The sequence below is a fragment of the Triturus cristatus genome, chromosome 7 (genome assembly GCF_964204655.1).
Source record: "Triturus cristatus chromosome 7, aTriCri1.1, whole genome shotgun sequence".
Taxonomy (NCBI): Eukaryota; Metazoa; Chordata; class Amphibia; order Caudata; family Salamandridae; genus Triturus; species Triturus cristatus.
The window spans coordinates 303,171,381-303,190,708 of record NC_140590.1 but is presented as its reverse complement, the minus strand read 5'-3'; the positions used below and the strand labels follow the sequence as shown (position 1 = coordinate 303,190,708).

At 45.8% G+C, this 19,328-nt stretch overlaps 1 protein-coding gene across 2 annotated transcripts in view; it reads right to left on the bottom strand.

Annotated features, from left to right (window-relative positions):
- Nucleotides 1–19,328, bottom strand: part of MYBPC2 (myosin binding protein C2) — a 256,681-nt gene that overhangs the window by 147,903 nt on the left and 89,450 nt on the right. For both annotated transcript variants that reach the window (XM_085616340.1, XM_085616341.1), the window contains 5 exons: nucleotides 16,841–16,989; nucleotides 12,688–12,805; nucleotides 7,857–7,902; nucleotides 2,359–2,418; nucleotides 494–678 (listed from right to left, as the gene is read on the bottom strand). In XM_085616340.1, the coding sequence (XP_085472466.1) occupies nucleotides 494–678; nucleotides 2,359–2,418; nucleotides 7,857–7,902; nucleotides 12,688–12,805; nucleotides 16,841–16,989 (558 nt within the window). The remainder of the gene's footprint in view (nucleotides 1–493; nucleotides 679–2,358; nucleotides 2,419–7,856; nucleotides 7,903–12,687; nucleotides 12,806–16,840; nucleotides 16,990–19,328) is intronic.

Here is a 19,328-nt window from a genome sequence, read left to right as displayed (position 1 = left end):
TAGCTCCCCCTAGGACTTTAGACCTTTATTTATGGGAACTGTGTAAATATGTCAAGATTAAAACCACAGAGGACCAGTTGAGCCTGAGGTGTTCTGTGGTACCTGTGCGATGGTTGACATGTTTCAAGCTCTATTGCCTCATATGGTCAAGCGGTGTTTTTCAGGACATTTTGTTTAAACCCTACTATATACAAACAGTGTCAAAACCTAAACTGATGTGATTATTCTAACGCAGACAGTACTATATGTGTCATACCAGATAAGTTATTCCTACTTTTGGTGACTCAAGTGTTCCAAGCAATATACCCCTTTATTTGAGACCTCTCTGGCCCTTTAGAATACGGATGGCTTGGCGCCCATGGACCTGAGTTGCCCTTGTGCAATATTGAGTGACTATAAGTGTCCTACCAGTGCTATCTGCTCCAGTAAGGGGTATATTGCTTAATATCTGTGTATTCAGTGCTCTACTTTTCTCTGTCATTTGTCTCCTTACCAACACTCTTTTTGATCTCCACTCTGGCCTTCTTGAGGCGCTTGAGCATGCCTCGGAGGTCAGTGACTCCATACTGGAAAGCGATTCTCTCATACTCGCTGGGCTTGGCACCCTTCAGCATCTCCCATACGTCTGGTGGAATTCCCTCCATCCCTTCTTCCTCTTTCTTTTTTTCCTTTTCTTCTCTAGAGGGAGAACAAGCAATATGTCACTGTCGCTCTCTGAACATGAACATCTCTACGTCAGCTGCATCAGAAAAACTATGTCAGGGTAGCAAAATCAAATAGTTTTTAAACTGCTTTTGCCAGAGAAAGTCCTCCCACATTAATTATTTAAAACAGGGTGCAAACAGCTATTCTCTTTCTGCAGTTTATGGCATGGTAGTCAACCAGTGACATCCTGAAGAAGAAGGCAAACTTTGAGAATGTGCAAAAGTATACGACCAGATGTGGAAATCTACCGGATCTCCTCCCTTTTACATGAAACATGGACTCCTTGTTTATTAGACAAACCTGCAAACTCCACCCCTTGTATTCAGTAGTGACCTCTTTCTTCCTGGAGACCTGGAGAAACTCTTAGCGACTTTACTAGATGAACAAAGCAATGCGTTCTATCTTCCTTTAACCTGGTGAAAACAGTGACTTTGCACCACGCCCAAAGACAATTGCCACATGCCAACTGGCGAAACCAGCAACGTTTTTCTGCATGGGGAACCACAGTCACATTTCCTTCCTAGGGGAAGGAGCCACCCACTTCCACATGGAGAGACCATTGGTCATCTCCCACTAAAAGAAACTAGTAAGATCTTACCCCTTGAAATAACCAGTTACCCGGCTAAACATAGAGAAACCAGTAATCACGTTTGATGAAGGGAAATCAGTGACCTTGCCCTACGTGTAAAACCAGGGACCTGGTGTGACATGGATATACCAGTGACCTGGTGTCACATGGGAAACCAAGTTTTTACTGACCTCGTGCCATGTGGAGAAACCAGTTCCTTCTGAAGTATGGGAAGACATAACCGAGCAACTGGAGAAAAAAGGAAATGTTTTTCTCTGGCACCAACCAGTGACCACATGTCTCTTACAGAACCAGCGACCTCTTCACACGTTTAAAATAAAGGAATATTGCCCATCCTGGATGAAGGTGTGTTCCATTTTTCGATGAACAAACCTGGCAAATATGCCAATTTGGAGAAACCAATTATCTCTTACAACCTTGATAAACTAGTGACCTTTTCCCATGTGGCCAAGCCATTGACCTAAAACCTACAGAAGCCAATGATCAACGAAAGACAATGGTTGGTTGTACCTGAACAAACTAGCAACCTCCTCTCTTCCGGGCAACTGTGAACGTTCACAGTTAAAGGCATCAATTGTCTTATTTCCATTAAAAAAATCCATGAAGAAAAAAGTGTATCCACCTCATGCTTATGAAAATCAACAATATTTTAATCCTACCACATGGACATGCCCTCATGTGAACCAATTAACGACCACCTGCAAATATTAATCCTATGCTGAGTGCTACCTGGTTATCCCTTACACCAAAATAACCTTTTATCTGACTCACAACTTGACTGTCCATGACCTTCTTCTTTAATAATGCTTAGCAAGATCTCTTTGCACCTATAAATAGCATGGATTATAAGTGCTGAAGGATATGTCTGGATGCACCCTTGCTCTCTGCACTCAGTGTGATCGAGTCGGCGCAATTCTGCGGCTTATATTTTCCATCAAATATTCCCATAATAATTAAGTAATTGTTGTACCAAGGTACAGATTAGCAAAACCAGGATACCATCTCCCCATGCACAAGTAATCCAATTATGGGTGAAGCAAGGACATTAATACACTGCTCCTTACCTTTTCTTGAGTAAGGCACTAAAATCCAACTCTCCCGCATCTTCATCCTTTGCATCCCCCCTGAAACATGGAGTGAAATTATATTAGACAGGCGGATGTCTCTGCGGGGGCGTCACCTCACATGTATAACCTTTTCTTGCAGACTTAGCATCATGGGAAGTTCCTTCTGCTGTGTCCCGTCTGCCACAAGCTGCCTGCCAATTCTTTCATTGAACACCAATTGTTACTCCTCATCTTCCTCCATATAGACCTGTCTTCCCTCGTCTGTTTCCATCTCCCTCCCTCTGGCCCTCCATATATATCGAGACCCATCTTTCTCTGTTGTCCTCCCACTGTCTCCACATTCCTGCAGCTAACCCTCTACCGACTAGCCAAAAGTCCCTCATCTAGAGATTCTCATCTCTCCCCACTTTATCCTACGGCCTCCTTCTTCTCTTAGCTCGCTCCACCTACTTCCTCTACCCTGCTTCTTTGTATCCTTTCCCAGCGCTCCTCATTTGTTACCAAGCTTTGTCCATTTGTCCTCCACCTTAGTCCAGTAGAGCCCATCTTCTTCATCTACCTTACTTTCTGTCTCCCTCTTTACACTAGCTCTCCCCATTTTCTTAATCTGCCCTCGAGTTCTAACCATCTCTCGACCACCTTCTTCTCTCTTTCTTATTCTTCCTCATCTATCTCCATCTAAGGCCATCTGTCATCCCTCTTCCCCACATCCCCGCTTTTTCATCTGTCCATTATCTGTCATCATTCTTCTGTTATTCATATCATTATTCTTTGATGTGGCTATGCTGTTGCTATTGTTATTCATATATTTGTACAGCACACAATCTGCCACTAGAATGGCATTGCAGACTTTTGCCATCTGCCCATGACTACCTCTAGCCGGCTTTCATTTCCTCCATTTTTTTTCTTCTTGTTTTACTACATCTTGATTCTATTATCTTTCTCCAACTATTTCACTCGGTGGTTTCTATCATTAGAAAGATATTTGTTCTTAGTCTGGGCTTCTGTCCCAACTCCTACAATAAAACGATGTGTAGACCCAGCAGTGGGTTTCCTGCATCATATTTCAAAGAGCAGGCTGTCTGGAGGGAAAGTAAGAGTCCAGTTGCGAGGGCTGATGTGTGGATGTTGCTGTAGAGAACTCTGTACAAGCTGTGGGTGATATGTACATGCATATGGTGCCTGCCTTTTAGTTGTGGGTACCAGTGGCATTCTGAGCTTTAGGAAAACGAAGGCTTTCCAGCTCTCAACTACCTACGCTGGATTGTGCACGGGACCGTCAGTCACACGTGACTCACTCTGCTACTGCCTTGTCACTTTTCCCGGGGGTGGGGGGGAACAAGATATTCTTAACTCTAGAAATTTAAAAGACTAACCTGGCGTTCCTTTACAATCTCATATGAAAATATTTTCTTATAAAAACATTTTTGAAAAACAGTGGTTTAAAGCATTTTAAATCCTGGCTATAGATATCTGGTGGTTTTGATTTTCTTATACAAACGATTATCGTATATTAACCAACTGAATTATTATGTTGAGGCATGCATCTATTTTTCGAGACACATCGAGACTAATTAATTTAATGTGTAGCTAACTGGAAGCTATTGTTCACAAACTTCTTTTTTTTTATTCAGCCTTGAAAAAGCGACCAAGTGTATCGAAATGCGTTGACTGATTCTTATGACGAGACCAGCATCTGTCACTTTGTACTAGTGGGCTAAAACAGACTTGTTTGGTGCACATTTTTCTAGATGTACTATAAATTCTTTATGATTTGATGATCACATGATGCATCTTATGTTGAATATCTAATTCTGTGCAAGTCTTCATACTTGAAAATGTTCAGATAGTGTAGAATTAATAAGAATATTAAATATAATCAGGATAATGATGTTGGTGTCTCAGATTTGTTTTTTTAAATGCGTTATATGTTATACAAGAGAGGTAACTGGCATGTTGGAGTGCACTTAGGGTCAGACTTTCTTGAGTGTCCCCCAATGCAGCGAAGCAGGCAAAAGTGCTGCGCTGCGTTGTGTGACAGGGAGGGAGCAGAAGAGATATGGGACTCTCTTCCCTCTTACTAGCACCAGTGCCGAAGTTTGCTGCTGAGCGCCACACAGACAGCTTTGCTCCCCAGTGCAATGGTATGTGCGTACGTCGCGCATTGGTGTTGTCCTGGAAGGGTTCACCTCAAGTGCAAAATACTATCCTTAGACTAACTTTAAAACTTTTCCTGCTTTGTATGCGTGCTGTACAGTGCAGCACACATGCCAAGTCAGAAAAGAAGGAGAAATGAAAACATTTCTCCTTTTAACGCGTGCTTTCAAGTGGCGTCCCTTTTTTTGATGCAAAACTATGTCTACTATTGTTAGTAAATAGGGTTTTGAGTCAAAAAGCATGGGTGGTTGCATGGAAATGCCCATGTAATGCTCCCTGATCCTAAGAAACGCAAAGCAGTGCTTCGGGCTGCTTTGCGATACTTTTAGGCAACAAGTTTTGCGCTAGAAAGCAAACAACAAAAACATTTTGCGCGGGTTTGAGTCACTTTTGTGACGCAACACAACGCGAAATGTTTGGAAATCTGGCCCTTCGCACTGTACGATTTCGCTCCCATTCTACCTCAGCCCCTTCCTCAGCAACAGATTGTACAGACATTGGTTTAGGGCTAACACTATGAGAGGGAGAAGGATCTTGTAATATGTATGCTTTTATCAGCCTATCCTAGTGCCCCAGTGCTTGCGTGGCACTTTCAGGATGCTTGGGATATTTGGGGAAGTCCCAAATAGTTTTTACTTGCCAACTATGGGTTGAGAAAACATTGTGGGGAGAAAAGCAAGAAGAATTCTGGGGAACCCACTCCAGAGGCCCATTCGCAGAAAGCGCTGTATTGCAATTTCCTAATTCCACTGCTGTCCTTCCAGGCATAGGCAGGCAGAGTAAACTTGCCATTACAATTGAATAAAAGTCCCAGTAATCAGATTGATTGAAAGACCGGGATGCCTGCAAGAGACCCTTCCAACAAGGGTTCAAACCAATATCCTGTGGGTCCAGGTATGTATAGATCTACAAAGGAGCAAAATCTGGCCCGTCAGCAAGTCTCTCTTTCGCCCTAATCCTATATATCAACGGAAGACCCCATTGATCCATAAGCTAAAAGTAACTACATCTTGAACCACCGGTATCACTAGATGCAGATTCCAGACGGGCTGATGGCTGCCAACTTTGGAACTGGGGTCCCAGCAGGGCCGGACGTTTCCTCGGTGGGGTGGGGGCGGTTTTAGACCCCTGGGAGGAGGCGTTTTTGTTACCGCATAGCTGCAATATCGGCCCCCAGCAACAAAAGCGGCACAATACTTTCCACTAACAGCCCCACCTCCCCCCTCCCTGGGGCCAGCCAGGCTTTATGCCCGGGCCAGTTTTGGTTCCCAGTCCGGCCCTGGGAACCAGGTTCGTCTCTCGGCGTCAGCTAACATCCTGTGTTTCTTGGCAAATCACTTAATCTCCTCGTGCCTACCAAAAACAAGCATTGGCATAGCCAATAGGTCTCGCTTTTGGGACCTTATAAGTGTTTAGCCATGCAACAGTTGCATAACTAAATACTTATAAGGTCCCAAAAGCGAGACCTATTGGCTATGCCAATGCTTGTTTTAATTGTTTTCGGAGACCAATAAGAGGGAAGGGAAATGTCAAAGGAGAAGGAGGGGAGGGTATGCGAAGGGAAGGAAAGGGGAAGGGAAAAGGAATGAGGATTAGGAAGAAGGGAGTGGAAAGGGAAGGCAGGGTGGAGTGAGGTGGAGGGGATGGGAAAGGACAGGATGGTGTTGACACAAAGGGAGGGAGAGGAGGAGGGGGAGGAGAGGGGAGGTATGGGATGGGATGGAAAGGGAAGAGTAGAGAAGGGAAGCGAAGAAGGGGAGGTGGAGGGAGAGGGCAAACGGAAGGGAAGAGATGGATGGAAAGGGAAAGGGGAGGGGAGAGGAGGGAGGGGGAAGGAAAGGGAAAAGTGAAGAGGAGGAAAAGGGAAGGGTGGGGGAAGGAAAGGGAAAAGAAAGGGTGACAGAAGGAGTGAGGATAGAAGAGTTAGGGAAAACAACTAATGGAAGGAAAGGGAAATGGAAAGGGGGAGAAGGGGACAGAAATGGAGAGATATGAACTTGAGGAAGAGAGGGAAAAGTGGATAAGAAAGAGCATGGAAAGAAAGAAGTAGGACAAAGAAAAGAAGGAATGAAGGAAAGGGAAGAGTAGGGTGGGACATGTGAGATCACATTGGAAGGCCTCTCATATCATAAATGTTCCATTCACGGGGTTCTGCTGGGAAAGCGCAGAGCTTTTATATTAATTTAAAACGTGGAGTTCTCAGTTTTCGTTTTAAATACATGGGCTTATTTACAAGCCCCTTGCACCGGTGGTACATCACTTATTCCCATTTTAAAGTGACGCCCTGGCGGGGCAGGGTCTTGTAAATAAGCTACCTTCAAGGCAAATTGGCACATGCACTAGGCACGCGGAGCAACCACTGTTGGGCTAATAGACCTTCCTTTGGCCGCCTTCTGAGCTGCCGTGGGCTGGGCTCACATAACTGGGGCTGCAGTCCTGGCGGCCTACCTCATCGAAGTGTTCCGCTTTCTTCTCCGGACAACAGTGCTGTTTTGCACAAAGATTAGGGGGGACTGTTAAAGATGGTCGCAGATATGGAAATGTAAAGGACTCGTCCCGTAAGGAGCCGATTGATTTCGGGGAGATCAAAGGGGAGCAATTAAAACCAGGAGATGGCGTCGAGTAAATATGAAGTAAAGTAAGCAAAGCGAGACATGCGAACAAAAGAAAGAGACACACTGAAGAGAGTTGAGCACTAATGGAGGGACAACCTGGAGAAAATGAGAAGGTGAATACAAAGAAAGAAACACAAAATATTGGTGAAACATACACAATAGGACGGGTGCCGAGAGATGGGTGTACACAGTGAGAGGGAACGCGGTAGAGGGAATTCAGTGATACAGGCATGGGGGTGGGGTGAGGCAATGCGGAGGGAAGCAGTTAAAAGGTTACTGGGGGAGATGTGGACTAATGGACACTGACAGGGACATAGAACAAGCAGGAAGTGGGATAAGGGAGGGGGTAGGGGAGAGAGGCACGCAGGTTGGCATATGGTGAGCACTTTCGCGGCCGCTTTGATGTTCTCAGTGGCCGCGCGGCTCACTGAGAACATCAAAGCGGCCGCGAAATGATCACGCAGGCTGCCAAATGGTGCGCGCGCCCGGAGCACATGCACTGTATTTGGAGGCCTGAAAGCACTAGTTTGCACTTTCAAATCCCCCATTTACAAAAGCTCTCGCGAGAGCAGCGCTAAAGCGCTGGCTCAGGTGAGACCTACAAAGGAATGTATCCTTGTGTAACTTAACTAGTGCTCATGTAAAGCGATCCAATACCTTCGGGTTGAGTTCACGCTAGTTAAAACCTTTTTTTAAAAGCAGTGCGTGACGATCTTCACTTACGCTCGTTTGAAAGCTTGTAGGATGTTGCCGGTGTCCACCGCTGGTGCTATGAAGAGAAAAGGTCAAAAGAGATGTCATCAGCAGTGAGCTCTCAGGTCATTCTGACACAAAATGCGAGCATTAGGTGGTGGTAAGTTAAATCTCAGCTTGGAGGTGACCAGAGACAGCGTTCAACATCTTTAAGAAGTGAAACTATGGCCTTGGATGGAATAAGTAAGTGGGGCATTGAGGAAACTTAACTAAACAATTATGAGTTTTCTCCTAAAGGGAGACCATCATCATGGGACTGTATCATCGCCTGTACCTGTACAAATTGAATTCCCCACTGGTGTTTTCTGTAAGCCACCAGCATTAGGACGTCAGAATGTAACAACTATATTGTACAAGTCTCAAAATGATGTCAGTACATGACTGTTCTGATTAAGGGCCGATTTAAAGTTTTAAGGACGGTTACTCGGTCACAAATGCGACGGATATCCAGTCTGCCTTTTTAGGAGCATCTTATAATATAACGCACTTGTACTATGGCGGACAAGAAACACGTCACGTTTGTTATAGAGTAACCCATCGTCAAACTCTAATCAAGCCCTAAGTTAAGATGAGCGGCACAGTTATCACAAGATATCAGTCAGTGCACAACGTGGGTCCCTGGGGGTGTTAGGGTTTTTGTAGTATCTGAACGGGGTAATTTTCTACATTTTCTACGTTTGGTAACCTTTAAAAATGTTGTAAAGTTGTTTACTGAATTTCAAAGGTTTTTCCTTAATTTTGCTTTGGAGAATATTATTGAATTCTCATGGTTACGAATATAAACACTATTCAATGCAAGTAAAAATCACCAATGCTCCCTAAAATACCTCAAATTTATGTGCCTGTGCATTAAAGTTTGACCATGGCTGCCTTGGTGCCATTGTTGAGCTGAACTGCCAAACCTCGTTAGGTTTAAGTTTTTACTCAACCCTAAGCCGATTTCGTTGTGCATTTAATCCCCTCCTGAGGCGGAAGCCGGGAGGTTGCTGCTTTATTTGTTTGATTATAATTTCGTTTTGCACCTTTTAAATCCTCGCCGTATTTTTAGCTTTTAACTCCACTGCACTTGGCTTGAAAAACGAAGCTTAGCTGCACTGTTTAGTAATTGTGACTGATTTACTCTGTTTGATGTAAAAGTGGCAGAAATTATCCCCCTGCCCCCCGCTTGTTTAACTTAGCACTCACCCTGATACTCGGATCTCCCTCAGCCGATTTGGATGCTGAGATAGCCGAGCCTCGGCCAGGTAGAATCGACTTTGGCGGCCATCTTGGTTTGGGGCAGCGTTTCCACGCTCTCTATTGGCCACTATAAAAACGGAAGGCAATGCCTCCGCGCAGCGGACGCGTTCAGCGGACGCGCCGAACCTGCGCCGGAGTCGTGCCTGAGTCCTGCCCGTCTGCGCCCGTCCGCGCTGAGGACGGGCTGGACGGCTGGACCACTGGCCATTACAAGGCAGGCGCCCCTGTCCTGAAATACTCTTTAAGGGAAATGCTGCGGCTTAAGCCCGCCCCTGCCCCTTGCTCACATCGCTACAGACCTGAGGATTATTTGACATGTCCTAGCTGTGCGTGCTTTCCGATTGATGCAGATGAGCCTCTGCTTTCTCTTTCCTCTGCTCCTCCGGAGTCTTGCTCTTTATCAACATCTAAAAATCCCAGCGAGTCTTGTCTTCTTCTCAATGCTCGCTCGCTCATTAAAAATAACATTGTATTCAAGGAACTGGTCTTAGATAAAACACCTTCTTGGGTTTTTATTACGGAGACCTGGGCCAAAGACTCCTCGGGTCCTGATCTGGTTGAAGCGGTCCCTGAGGGTTACTGCCTAACTCGATTTGACAGATTAGGCCGTGTTGGCGGTGGTCTGGCTATTTTATATCAGGACAAATTTCACTGCCACACTATACCCCTTTCTGACCCCAAGGACACATTCCAGGTCCTATATTTTTCCCTCTCCGATTCTGCTAATCCAGCATTTAATGGAATCTTGGTCTACCGCCCCCCTGGCCCAAGAGCAGGATTTGGGCTGAAATTGATGCAGGTTCTGGAACCCTATTTTGGCCGACAAAATCTGACCATTCTAGGTGATTTCAATTTCCATCTTGAGCTATTGGAGGCTCACGACACTATTTCCTTGGTAGAAATAATGTCAGCCTGCGGACTCACCCAGCTGGTGAACGGTCCCACCCACCGAGCGGGGCACACGCTCGATGGCATCTTTTCTAACGATCCTAGGCTGACAGCTGCCAGCCCCTTCCATCTCTCCTGGTCGGACCATCTGGCCGTTCCCTTTAATATGATGTATCCCTCACGGGGCTATATTAGAAGGGCCTCGAGCACCATGGAAGTGCGAAGGAACCTCAAAAAGATCAGGGAAGATTCCCTCCATCCATGGACAACCAGTCTGTCCATTCCTCAGGAGGCAGATACCTCCACTGCGGTCTCTATATTTGAAAATACCATTGCTGAGGCCTTAGAGGAACTTGCTCCTGCAAGGTCTTGCTATTCTGCTAGAAAAAGACCTTCAGCTCCCTGGTTCTCCGAACAGCTCCGGCTTCGGAGACAGGAAGTAAGAAGGCAGGAACGCTCATGGCACTCTAGTTGGGCCCCTAAGGATAGAGAAGCCCATAGGGTCCTGCTTAAAAATTACAAACTGGAAGTTATTAAGACCAAGCAGGAATACTTCACGGCACTCACCTCCTCATTGTCATCTCCTAGAGAACTCTTTAGGATTGTCGATTCCCTTACGACCCTTCAGACACCGGATCCTGTGGTTGCCTCTCAGGACCTGTGCAACAAGATAGCCGCCTTTTTCCAGTCAAAAATCGCCGACATCTATGCTGCTCTGGAGGTCCAAAAATCCCTGACCGCCGTTCCTTTGCTGCCTGCTCTCCCTGAGCCCAGTGTTGCTGAATCCTCTCAACTTCAGGATTTGATTTCCTTTCCTCCCCTTTCCTGTCAGGATCTTGAAATCCTGCTTGATAAAACTAAATCTGGCTCTCCGTTGGATGTCTGCCCGCTAAAGATCCTCAAGCAGTGCAGAGAATCTCTCCTTCCTCCTCTGGTTGACATCATGAACAGAGCGATGAAGGAAGGCATTTTTCCCCAGCAGTGGAAGAATGCTGTTGTAAAACCTTTGCTTAAAAAGCCTTCTCTGGACCCCGGGGTGTTAAAGAACTTTCGCCCCATTTCACTGCTCCCGGCTCCCGCAAAGATGCTCGAAGCCCATCTAAATAAACATCTGGCTGCATTTGTGGAGAGCTCGGGCTGTTTGGATCTCTCCCAGCATGGTTTCAGGAGGGAACACAGCACTGAGTCTGCCCTCACCATAGTGCTGGATACCATCCGCACTAGAGTTGATGAGGGTCAGACCTCCCTCCTGATCCTTTTAGACCTCACAGCGGCCTTCGATACCCTGTCTCCTGTGGTGTTAACATCTCGCCTGAGGGAGATTGGGGTCCGCGGGCCTGCTCTGGGACTCCTTTCCTCTTTTCTCGACCATAGAGAACAAAGGATAATGCTGGGATCGTTTCTATCTCCATCCCTGTCTGTGCAATGTGGGGTCCCTCAAGGGTCAGCGCTCAGTCCTACCCTTTTTAATATCTATGTGACCCCCCTTGCCAGACTCATTAGATCTTTTGGGATGGAGGTAGTTTCCTACGCGGACGACACCCAGATCTTAGTCTCTCTCTCCCAGCCAGCTACATCAACTGCCGCCAACTTTAGATCTTGCATGGAGGCAGTTGGCCAGTGGATGATCCACAATTCACTAAAACTGAATGGGGAGAAGACGGAGGTGATGGTCTTTGGAGGAAAGGAACCGATCTGGTCGGCGGAGTGGTGGCCGAACTCGCTGGGCGTATGTCCCGAGCCCACCTTGTCAGCAAAAAACTTGGGAGTTATGATCGACCCCAACCTTAGTATGTGCCAACAGGTCAACAGGACTGTTTCGACCTGCTGGGGGATTATCCACATTCTGAGGAAAATCAGGCACTTTTTGTCACCCCAGGCAAGAAAGCAACTTGCTGTCGCTCTTTTGGGTTCGCGACTGGATTACTGCAATGCGCTGTATGCAGGGCTGAACAAGAGTCTTCTACAGCGCTTGCAGGTGGTCCAGAACGCGGCAGCGAGATTGGCTCTTGACCTACCAAAACGTGCCTCTGCCACCGAAGCCCGAAAACAACTGCACTGGCTCCCCGTTGAATACCGGATCCTTTTCAAATCCATGTGCCTGGTGTATAAAGCCTTAGCTAAACCCAGCCCTACAAGCATGGGATCCATTCTTTCTCGGCATAACCCCAGTAGAAATCTTCGCTCCAGTCACAAACTTCTCCTCTCTGTACCCCGTGTCAGAAAAGCAAGATGGGGAGGCAAGGCCTTTTCCTTCCTGGCACCTAAGTGGTGGAATGCCCTCCCTTTGGAAGTAAGATCCAGTCCCTCTCTGCAAACTTTTAGATCCGCGCTTAAGACTCACCTTTTTACACGTGCATTCCCGTAGTGGTGCTTTGTATATTCTGTTTATTGTTTATTGATTTTGATAGGCGCCTTGATACCTTCGGGTTTAGTCTGCGCGTTATAAGTTGCATAATAAATAATAAATAAATAAATAAAGTCTTTTAATGTATGTTTTTTCAGACATTTGTGGTTTTGCAGAGTCTGGAACTGTTTTGCGTGGGCTCTGCTGTCTCAACATGATTGTGAATGTTCATCTGCCATACAAGCAAGTACTCAACCCTGGGATCCTGAGCTGCAGTTGATCTGGGGTTATCCGCGCCATTTCATTCTTCTTAGCCTCAGGTCTTACCTTCTACTTCGACATTGAAGGACCAGCTGTCGCACTTGTCCTTTGATGTGACTTCGCATCTGTATCCACCGGCATCTGCAATCGTTGCTTTTCCAATCCTCAGCTCAAATGTATAGATCTGTAGAAAAAGGATCGCAACAGAGTATCGTGATCAATGATTGACTGACTAAGACATTTAATACGCGCACACTACTCCTACACTTCTTTCGTCACTGCAACTGGGTCATAGTGTCACGGCGGTCTCCCACTTTAATGCTGCTGAAGGCAATGAAGCAGCCAGGGAAGACTCTTTTCACTGCTACAATCTCACATAATTTCATCAAGAATTTAAAGCTAAGCTTGTTGTGCGGTGGGGCAATGCAATAAGATGGGAATTTTACCATTCCTCTAGCCGCAGTGATGGCCACCACTGTTGTGTGGCAGGGCATAGTAAAATCAGACCCCAGGGAGTGTAAAGACACTTTAGAGTCACTGATCTGAGTGACATCGTTCACAAGTACTAGGAAAATGGATCTATGTAGGAATCCACTATATACATTTGCTTGTGCGTTCTGTACACATAAACCTCATAATCACTCTAGTGTCTGTGTTCCTAAAAACACTTGGCTGTAGATCATGGCTCGTGAGTTGTAGCTCACAGCAACTGCACAATATGGCTAGTGTGAGTTTTCCTATCAAGAATATGTTTTGGGACAAATTGTAGCATTCTTAGGCAGTTATGATCTCACAGCTTCCCATGCCCAGGTTACCTACCACTAATGTCATATATAGAGTAATGTGTAGAGCAACGAGAGACGCAAATGGTGGTGCTTCTCAAATCTAGGTGTCCCCATCAAGAGTTAGCTTTAGAGCATATTGTAAGATTATAAACATGGCATACCTTTTGTAAATGAATCAGGTGAATTTACCCGAGGTGTGGAGTATGAGGGCCCACCCACTGCACCCCAATTTATGGCTGAATAATACTCCTCCTCTAGCTGCTTGGGAATCCATTTTCCTTGCTATCATTTGGGTCATTAGGGATGTACTACGGTGGTGTAGTACTAAGAGCCAATTTTTAGTAAGGCAATGTTTCGAAGATGCTAGTAACAGATGCATAGTCTCATCTTTCCAATCAAGAATTGACTTCTGCACATGATGTGAAATAATATAGAACAGAGGTCTTACTCCTCATGTAGTCTCTGTTCTACATCAAAATGTTGCTGTAAGATATGGTGCAGTAGCAGTCCCAGAAGCAGGAATTATGTTTTCTATCATAGCGTTTCCCATTGATTGCTGCTGCCTGTGTTTTGAGCTACTTTTCTGTGGAAATTCTGGAGATTTTTGATGCACAGCTTAATGGCGAAATGCAGTCTCTCCAATTCATAGCCAGGGTTTTAAATATGTACTTAGATGTGCAGCCGCAGAAGGTTCTACTAACATCTTACGGTTTAAAACTATTAATTGCACCTCGTCGCCCTGGGAAGTACTCTGTCCAGTTTGGGTAGTAATAACTATATTTGGTGACTCCATTTTTAAATACATTATTTAAGTGCTAGTTTGCTTAGGGCAGCAAAGCAGAAGTTAGGGAAAACCCAGGGGATCCTTCAGTGCAGAGTCTAGGCAGTCCGAGTAAAAAAAAAAACCCACAACATTTTATGAATAAATCCTGCTGCTTAAAGAGAAGCCATTTTGCGCTGATCAGTTGGAAGGCAAAATGAGTATGTTACATTATGCCAACAAGATTGGCTCAAAAGAAGATGGAGAGTAAGATGCCGGGAGTGTGTACCGTTTGCTATGTGAAGAAGATGTGTGTATGGCGTGTGTATGATACAGATTGCCATAGCCATACCGGGATCCATTTTGTATTTGTTGCATTTGAGACGAACATATATTGGAGGGTTGGGATCCTTTGTGGTGGGTCAGTCTGATGAGTATTAAGGAGAGGAATCAGAGGGCTTCTCTGAAGCTAGGAAGTTCTCTCTCCCATTTTCTTACCCATTCTTCTTTAGGAAAGCTACCTCCCACAGGTTAGCAGGTAGTTATGTGCGTCACCTCTCTTCCTTTTGTACCCTTATATTTTTCTTCTTGCCTTGTAGCACCCAGCTCCAGTGCCGAACTGGCCGTAGTGGGCACCGGGCATTTCCCCGGTGGACCGGAGAGGTGAGAGCCGGTTTTGTGGCAGAGAGGGCCGCTTTTCTCACAGGCGGCCAGTTTTGCAGCAGTGCTGCAATATTGCCCCCTGTATGAAAAGTGGAAGCGGTGCTTACCCGCTACCCCCTGTCCCCCAAATTTCCCCCAAGGGCCGGATGAGCAGCAGCAACCTGCCAGGGCTGGTTGCTGTTCCCAGTCCGGCCCTGCCCAGCTCTATCCACCTTCCAGCTCACACCTTGTGACAAAGGACAGTCTGAGTCGAACTACCAAAAGGGCAGATCTGCCAAAAACTGGTCTCAGAAACTCAACTATTGGAATACACAACTTCTATCTGCCTCTTTGTAATAAGATTTCTTTATCAGGAATCTGGGGGTTTTCACACCAGTAGCAACTGAGAAAATTCCTGTTCTCCAGGTCAACTCCCATTGCCAGGTTTGGGACCAGAAACATGAGGGCTTTGCCTAAGGCTACCAGGATGGGCTGACAAGACCCTGTTTTGAAGGAGAGATCTCACCAACTGCTCAAGAGGGGTACTGGCAGTGTGTTTGCATGAGGGAGAAGGAGGCTTTGAAGGAAAAGAGGTGAGGCAAGTCAGAAGATGTACACTGCAGCATTCACCCTTGCCGCTGTGCAAGGTTGAGGCACAGTGATACCAAAGTGACCCCTTTTTGGAAGTGAAAACGCATAGCACGCCTCACCACTCTCCTCCCTCATTGACAGAAGGGACAGAGGAACTTATGACTTACAAGTTTTACTGCATAACTAAAAACCCAAGAAGCCACACTGTGCTGAAGAAGATCAGACTACAGTATGCTGTTCCCTGCATGAAGAACCAAGAGCATTGGAGGTGAGCCACATTGTCGACTAGGCTTGCATGCAACACTTAACTACACACCAAGAACATGAGAGTCTTGTTTGGGTGGGTTGTATTTGTGTTTGGACCCTAGGAAGACTTCAAGCCAAAAGATCCATTGAGCTGTGTGCCAATGACTATCTACCAGACAGCAGGTATGGGGTTGAGTCACGCTCTGTGAGCCATGCAAGGCACAGTATGTCAAGTTGCACGGCCATGCCAACGCCGGCAGGTGAGGTCTGCACCAGTAAAGAACTAAGTGAGACAGCAAGTAAGGTACTGTTCAGGCCAGGGAGATACGAAGAAGGGGGAGGGAAGAGACTGCAATTTTTAGACCTGCTGGCCCCGTTCAGGGCAGTATTCTCCCCTGAGACTCTCCGTCTACCAAATCCCCCAAATAAGGGGCTTCTAGTGACCAGTCAAGGACTATTGTATACAAATAGCATAAGAGGCTGTCCCCCAGAAGTGCCATGGGCTGACTATCATAATAGTATTTGATAGAATAAATTATTGCAGATGAAATGTTTTGTACTCTATTATTTTGTGTGTGTGTTTTGAATTAAATACTTATTTTTGCCAAAGAACAATCACTGGTGGGACATTGAATTACTGATTTGTGTTAGTTAACATGTTGATGGCTGAGTGTCTAACTCCACACCACCTCCTTGAGTAACCTTGTACGGCTCAACTAACTACTGTTGTGGTAAAGTCCTAACGGGGTGTACTTGGTGATCAGTTTTGAGTCAATTAGTGGGGGTTAAGCCGTAGGATACCAGTGATAAACTGCCATGGTTAACACATTTAGTCATATAAACTCTAACTACCTCTAACTCTAACTCGGAAAAGTTCCCACAGCTGTGTTAGATGTGAAGGCATAGCCTGGTCTACTGGGGACACACATTTACTAGCATGTTGCTGTCTTTGGAGGGTGTGAGGACTGGAGCAATGACAGTCACATGACCGACAAGTGGCAAGCTTACAGTTCACCTTGACACCGTCCTGACAGTTTTTCTGCCTGTTAGGAAATCTACTCATCTCCCAGTGGGTTGCCCTGCAGTTCTCACAAAAGGTGCCCTTTTATGAGTGGCAAGAATGCTTGACTTCCCCACATTCTCCCCTCTCATCAAGGCCCTGAATATAGGGGTACCAGCACCGCCAGTGTCTCACCTTCTTTTCCTTGTCGAAGCTCTCCTTGAACTGGAAGCGCTGGCCGCTCTTGCTTCCCAGCTCCAGCCACTTGCCCTTCAGCCATTTAATGGTGGGTTTAGCCGGCAGATGGCTGGAATCCACTTGCGCTGTAACCAGAATCTCCTTACCTGCAGAAAGGGGCAAGGCCAACAAACAACAGTTCATATTTGGAGCTTCGATGGTGAAGCAGCATTTGCAATCAACAGACTTCCCCTTGCTGTAGCTGCTATTCCAGTGCGCCCATTTCCCCACTGCCCTTGCATTAGATCGCTCTAAACGTCTGTGTGATTTCAGATACAGTAATGAGGCACATCTATACAGCAAAATAGCAAGCTTGCATACATTATCCCCTTATTGACAGGACAGAGGTACTTGTCTTTATCCCGCTAGTGACAACCCAGGGTTTAAAGTCCTGTCCACTCTTGGTCAAGCTGGAGGAACTAGTCATATATCCTCAGTGACATGTAGTAGGGGCATAACCTAATCCTGAGGTGACAGACATGTGCTATATGTCCACAGTGGAAGGCAAGGACAAGTCCTATTCCAGCAGTGACAAACAGATGGGACAGGTCTAGTTCTCTTCAGATCAGGTCTGATCATGACTAATCAGGCAGGTAAGACACGTCTTCACCACTTACTGGAAGGTGGAAGGTTCTTGTAATACCTCCTTGGTGGAAGGATGAGGTAAAAGGTAGGAAGGCCATGTCAGGTGGGGCATGTTACATCTCCTCAGTGACAGATATGAGTGCCTGTCCTATCCTCTCAGTAACAGTCATGTCATTTCCCGTCAGTAACTTGGTAGGAAGTTCCTTCTGCGTATGACAGACAGAAGGGACATATCATAGCCAAGCCCTTTAAATGTAATTAAAATGCCATTAAAAGGCTGAAGGGGGTTGTTGTATCCTCTTAGTGACAAGCAGGTGAGACTGTTTTATTAGAACTCCTTAGTGACAGGTGAGTGGATCATGTGATATCTTATCAGTGACAGGCAAGAGGGGAAAGCCTTACTTCCCAAGTGAGAGGGCGTTATAGACATTTAAATCCATCATGAATATGGAGAGTAGGTAAAACCAGAGTAGAGTGGCATGCTAGAGGACCTGTGTATCCCCCCAGGTTCAAGGTAGGGGAGTGTGTCTTTTGCCGTCAGTGGAAAGGATGGGTGGGTGTCCTATCCTTCCAGTAAAAGAGTAAATGGTCATGTCTTATGGGACTGTTATAGTGCAGCATTCACCAGTTACTTGGTCTGTGGGTGATCTGTGTAGATCAGCGATTGTGTAAGGTAGCATGTCGTATCCTCTTAGTAGCCAAGGGTAGCAGCATGTCTTATCGCCTTAGTGCAAGGTGGGGATGTGTCTCCTCACCTCTGTAACATGTTGACGGACATGTTTTATCCCTTTAATGACAGGGTATGCTTTTAGGAACCAGTGGCATCACTTTCCGAGGACTCGCTCAAGAGAAAGTCTCCTTTATAGGCATTTTCCCTTTAGGGGCTCACTTGTTAGATGGCTCAATCTTTATTGGTCTAACTTGTGAGATGGCTTACTCTTCAGGGGATTAATTATTTAGAGTGCTTTTTTTGGCACAAGGTTCATTCTTTTGTTAGTTACTCACCAGAACTCATTGGTGTAACCCCTCTACTGAGGATGCACTAGATTGATGTTCCATTACATAGATGCCATAGAAATTACTACCAGTAAGAATACCACTACATCGAGTGAGGTAAGTAAAACAGCAAGTGTAACAGGGAAGATTAAAGTAAGAGGAATTGTTAGGTTTACGACTATGACAAGGGCTTGTGTTAGTTTTGGGCTAAGGAACAGGATTAGGGTAGAGGGGAGGCGTACCCCTAAATTGAGGGTAAGGGATAGTGTTAGGGTTTAGTAAGGTTTGAGTTAAGTATTTTTGCTATGGAATAGTAATAGCCTTAGATTTAGAGTTAGTGTTAGGATTAACCACAAGAGTTAGGGCATGGGTAAGGTGTAAGGACTGGGTTTAGATTTATGGTTAGAGAAAGGCTGAGTTTTAGGGTTTAGCATTAGCCCCATGGGTAAGATTGCACACCCTTAAACTGAACATTTTCACTAAGGAAGCATTCTCTGTAGTGATAGTTTTGATGCTAAGAATGTCATATAACACTGTGGTGTATACAGCATATACGATGTAACGGCACACAACCAGGTCGCTCTTGAGAAGTAATCTATTAGGTGCTTATTCTTTAGGAATCTCATGCGTGTGCTGACTCATTTTCCAGGAGGTTCCTCAGTTGGAGGGGATCTCACTTTCGGAAGTTCTTCTTTAGCTGACACAAACTTGAGTGGGTTCACTTTTGAAGAGCTCGTTCATAAGCGGCTTACTCAACAGGAGTAAGCGACGTGGGAGGAAATGTGGTCTGGAATCTAAAGCTGCTGAGCTTGGAACATGGGAGCCAGGTGTGAATCCTGGTCTTGGCTCAACATCCTTTAATTCT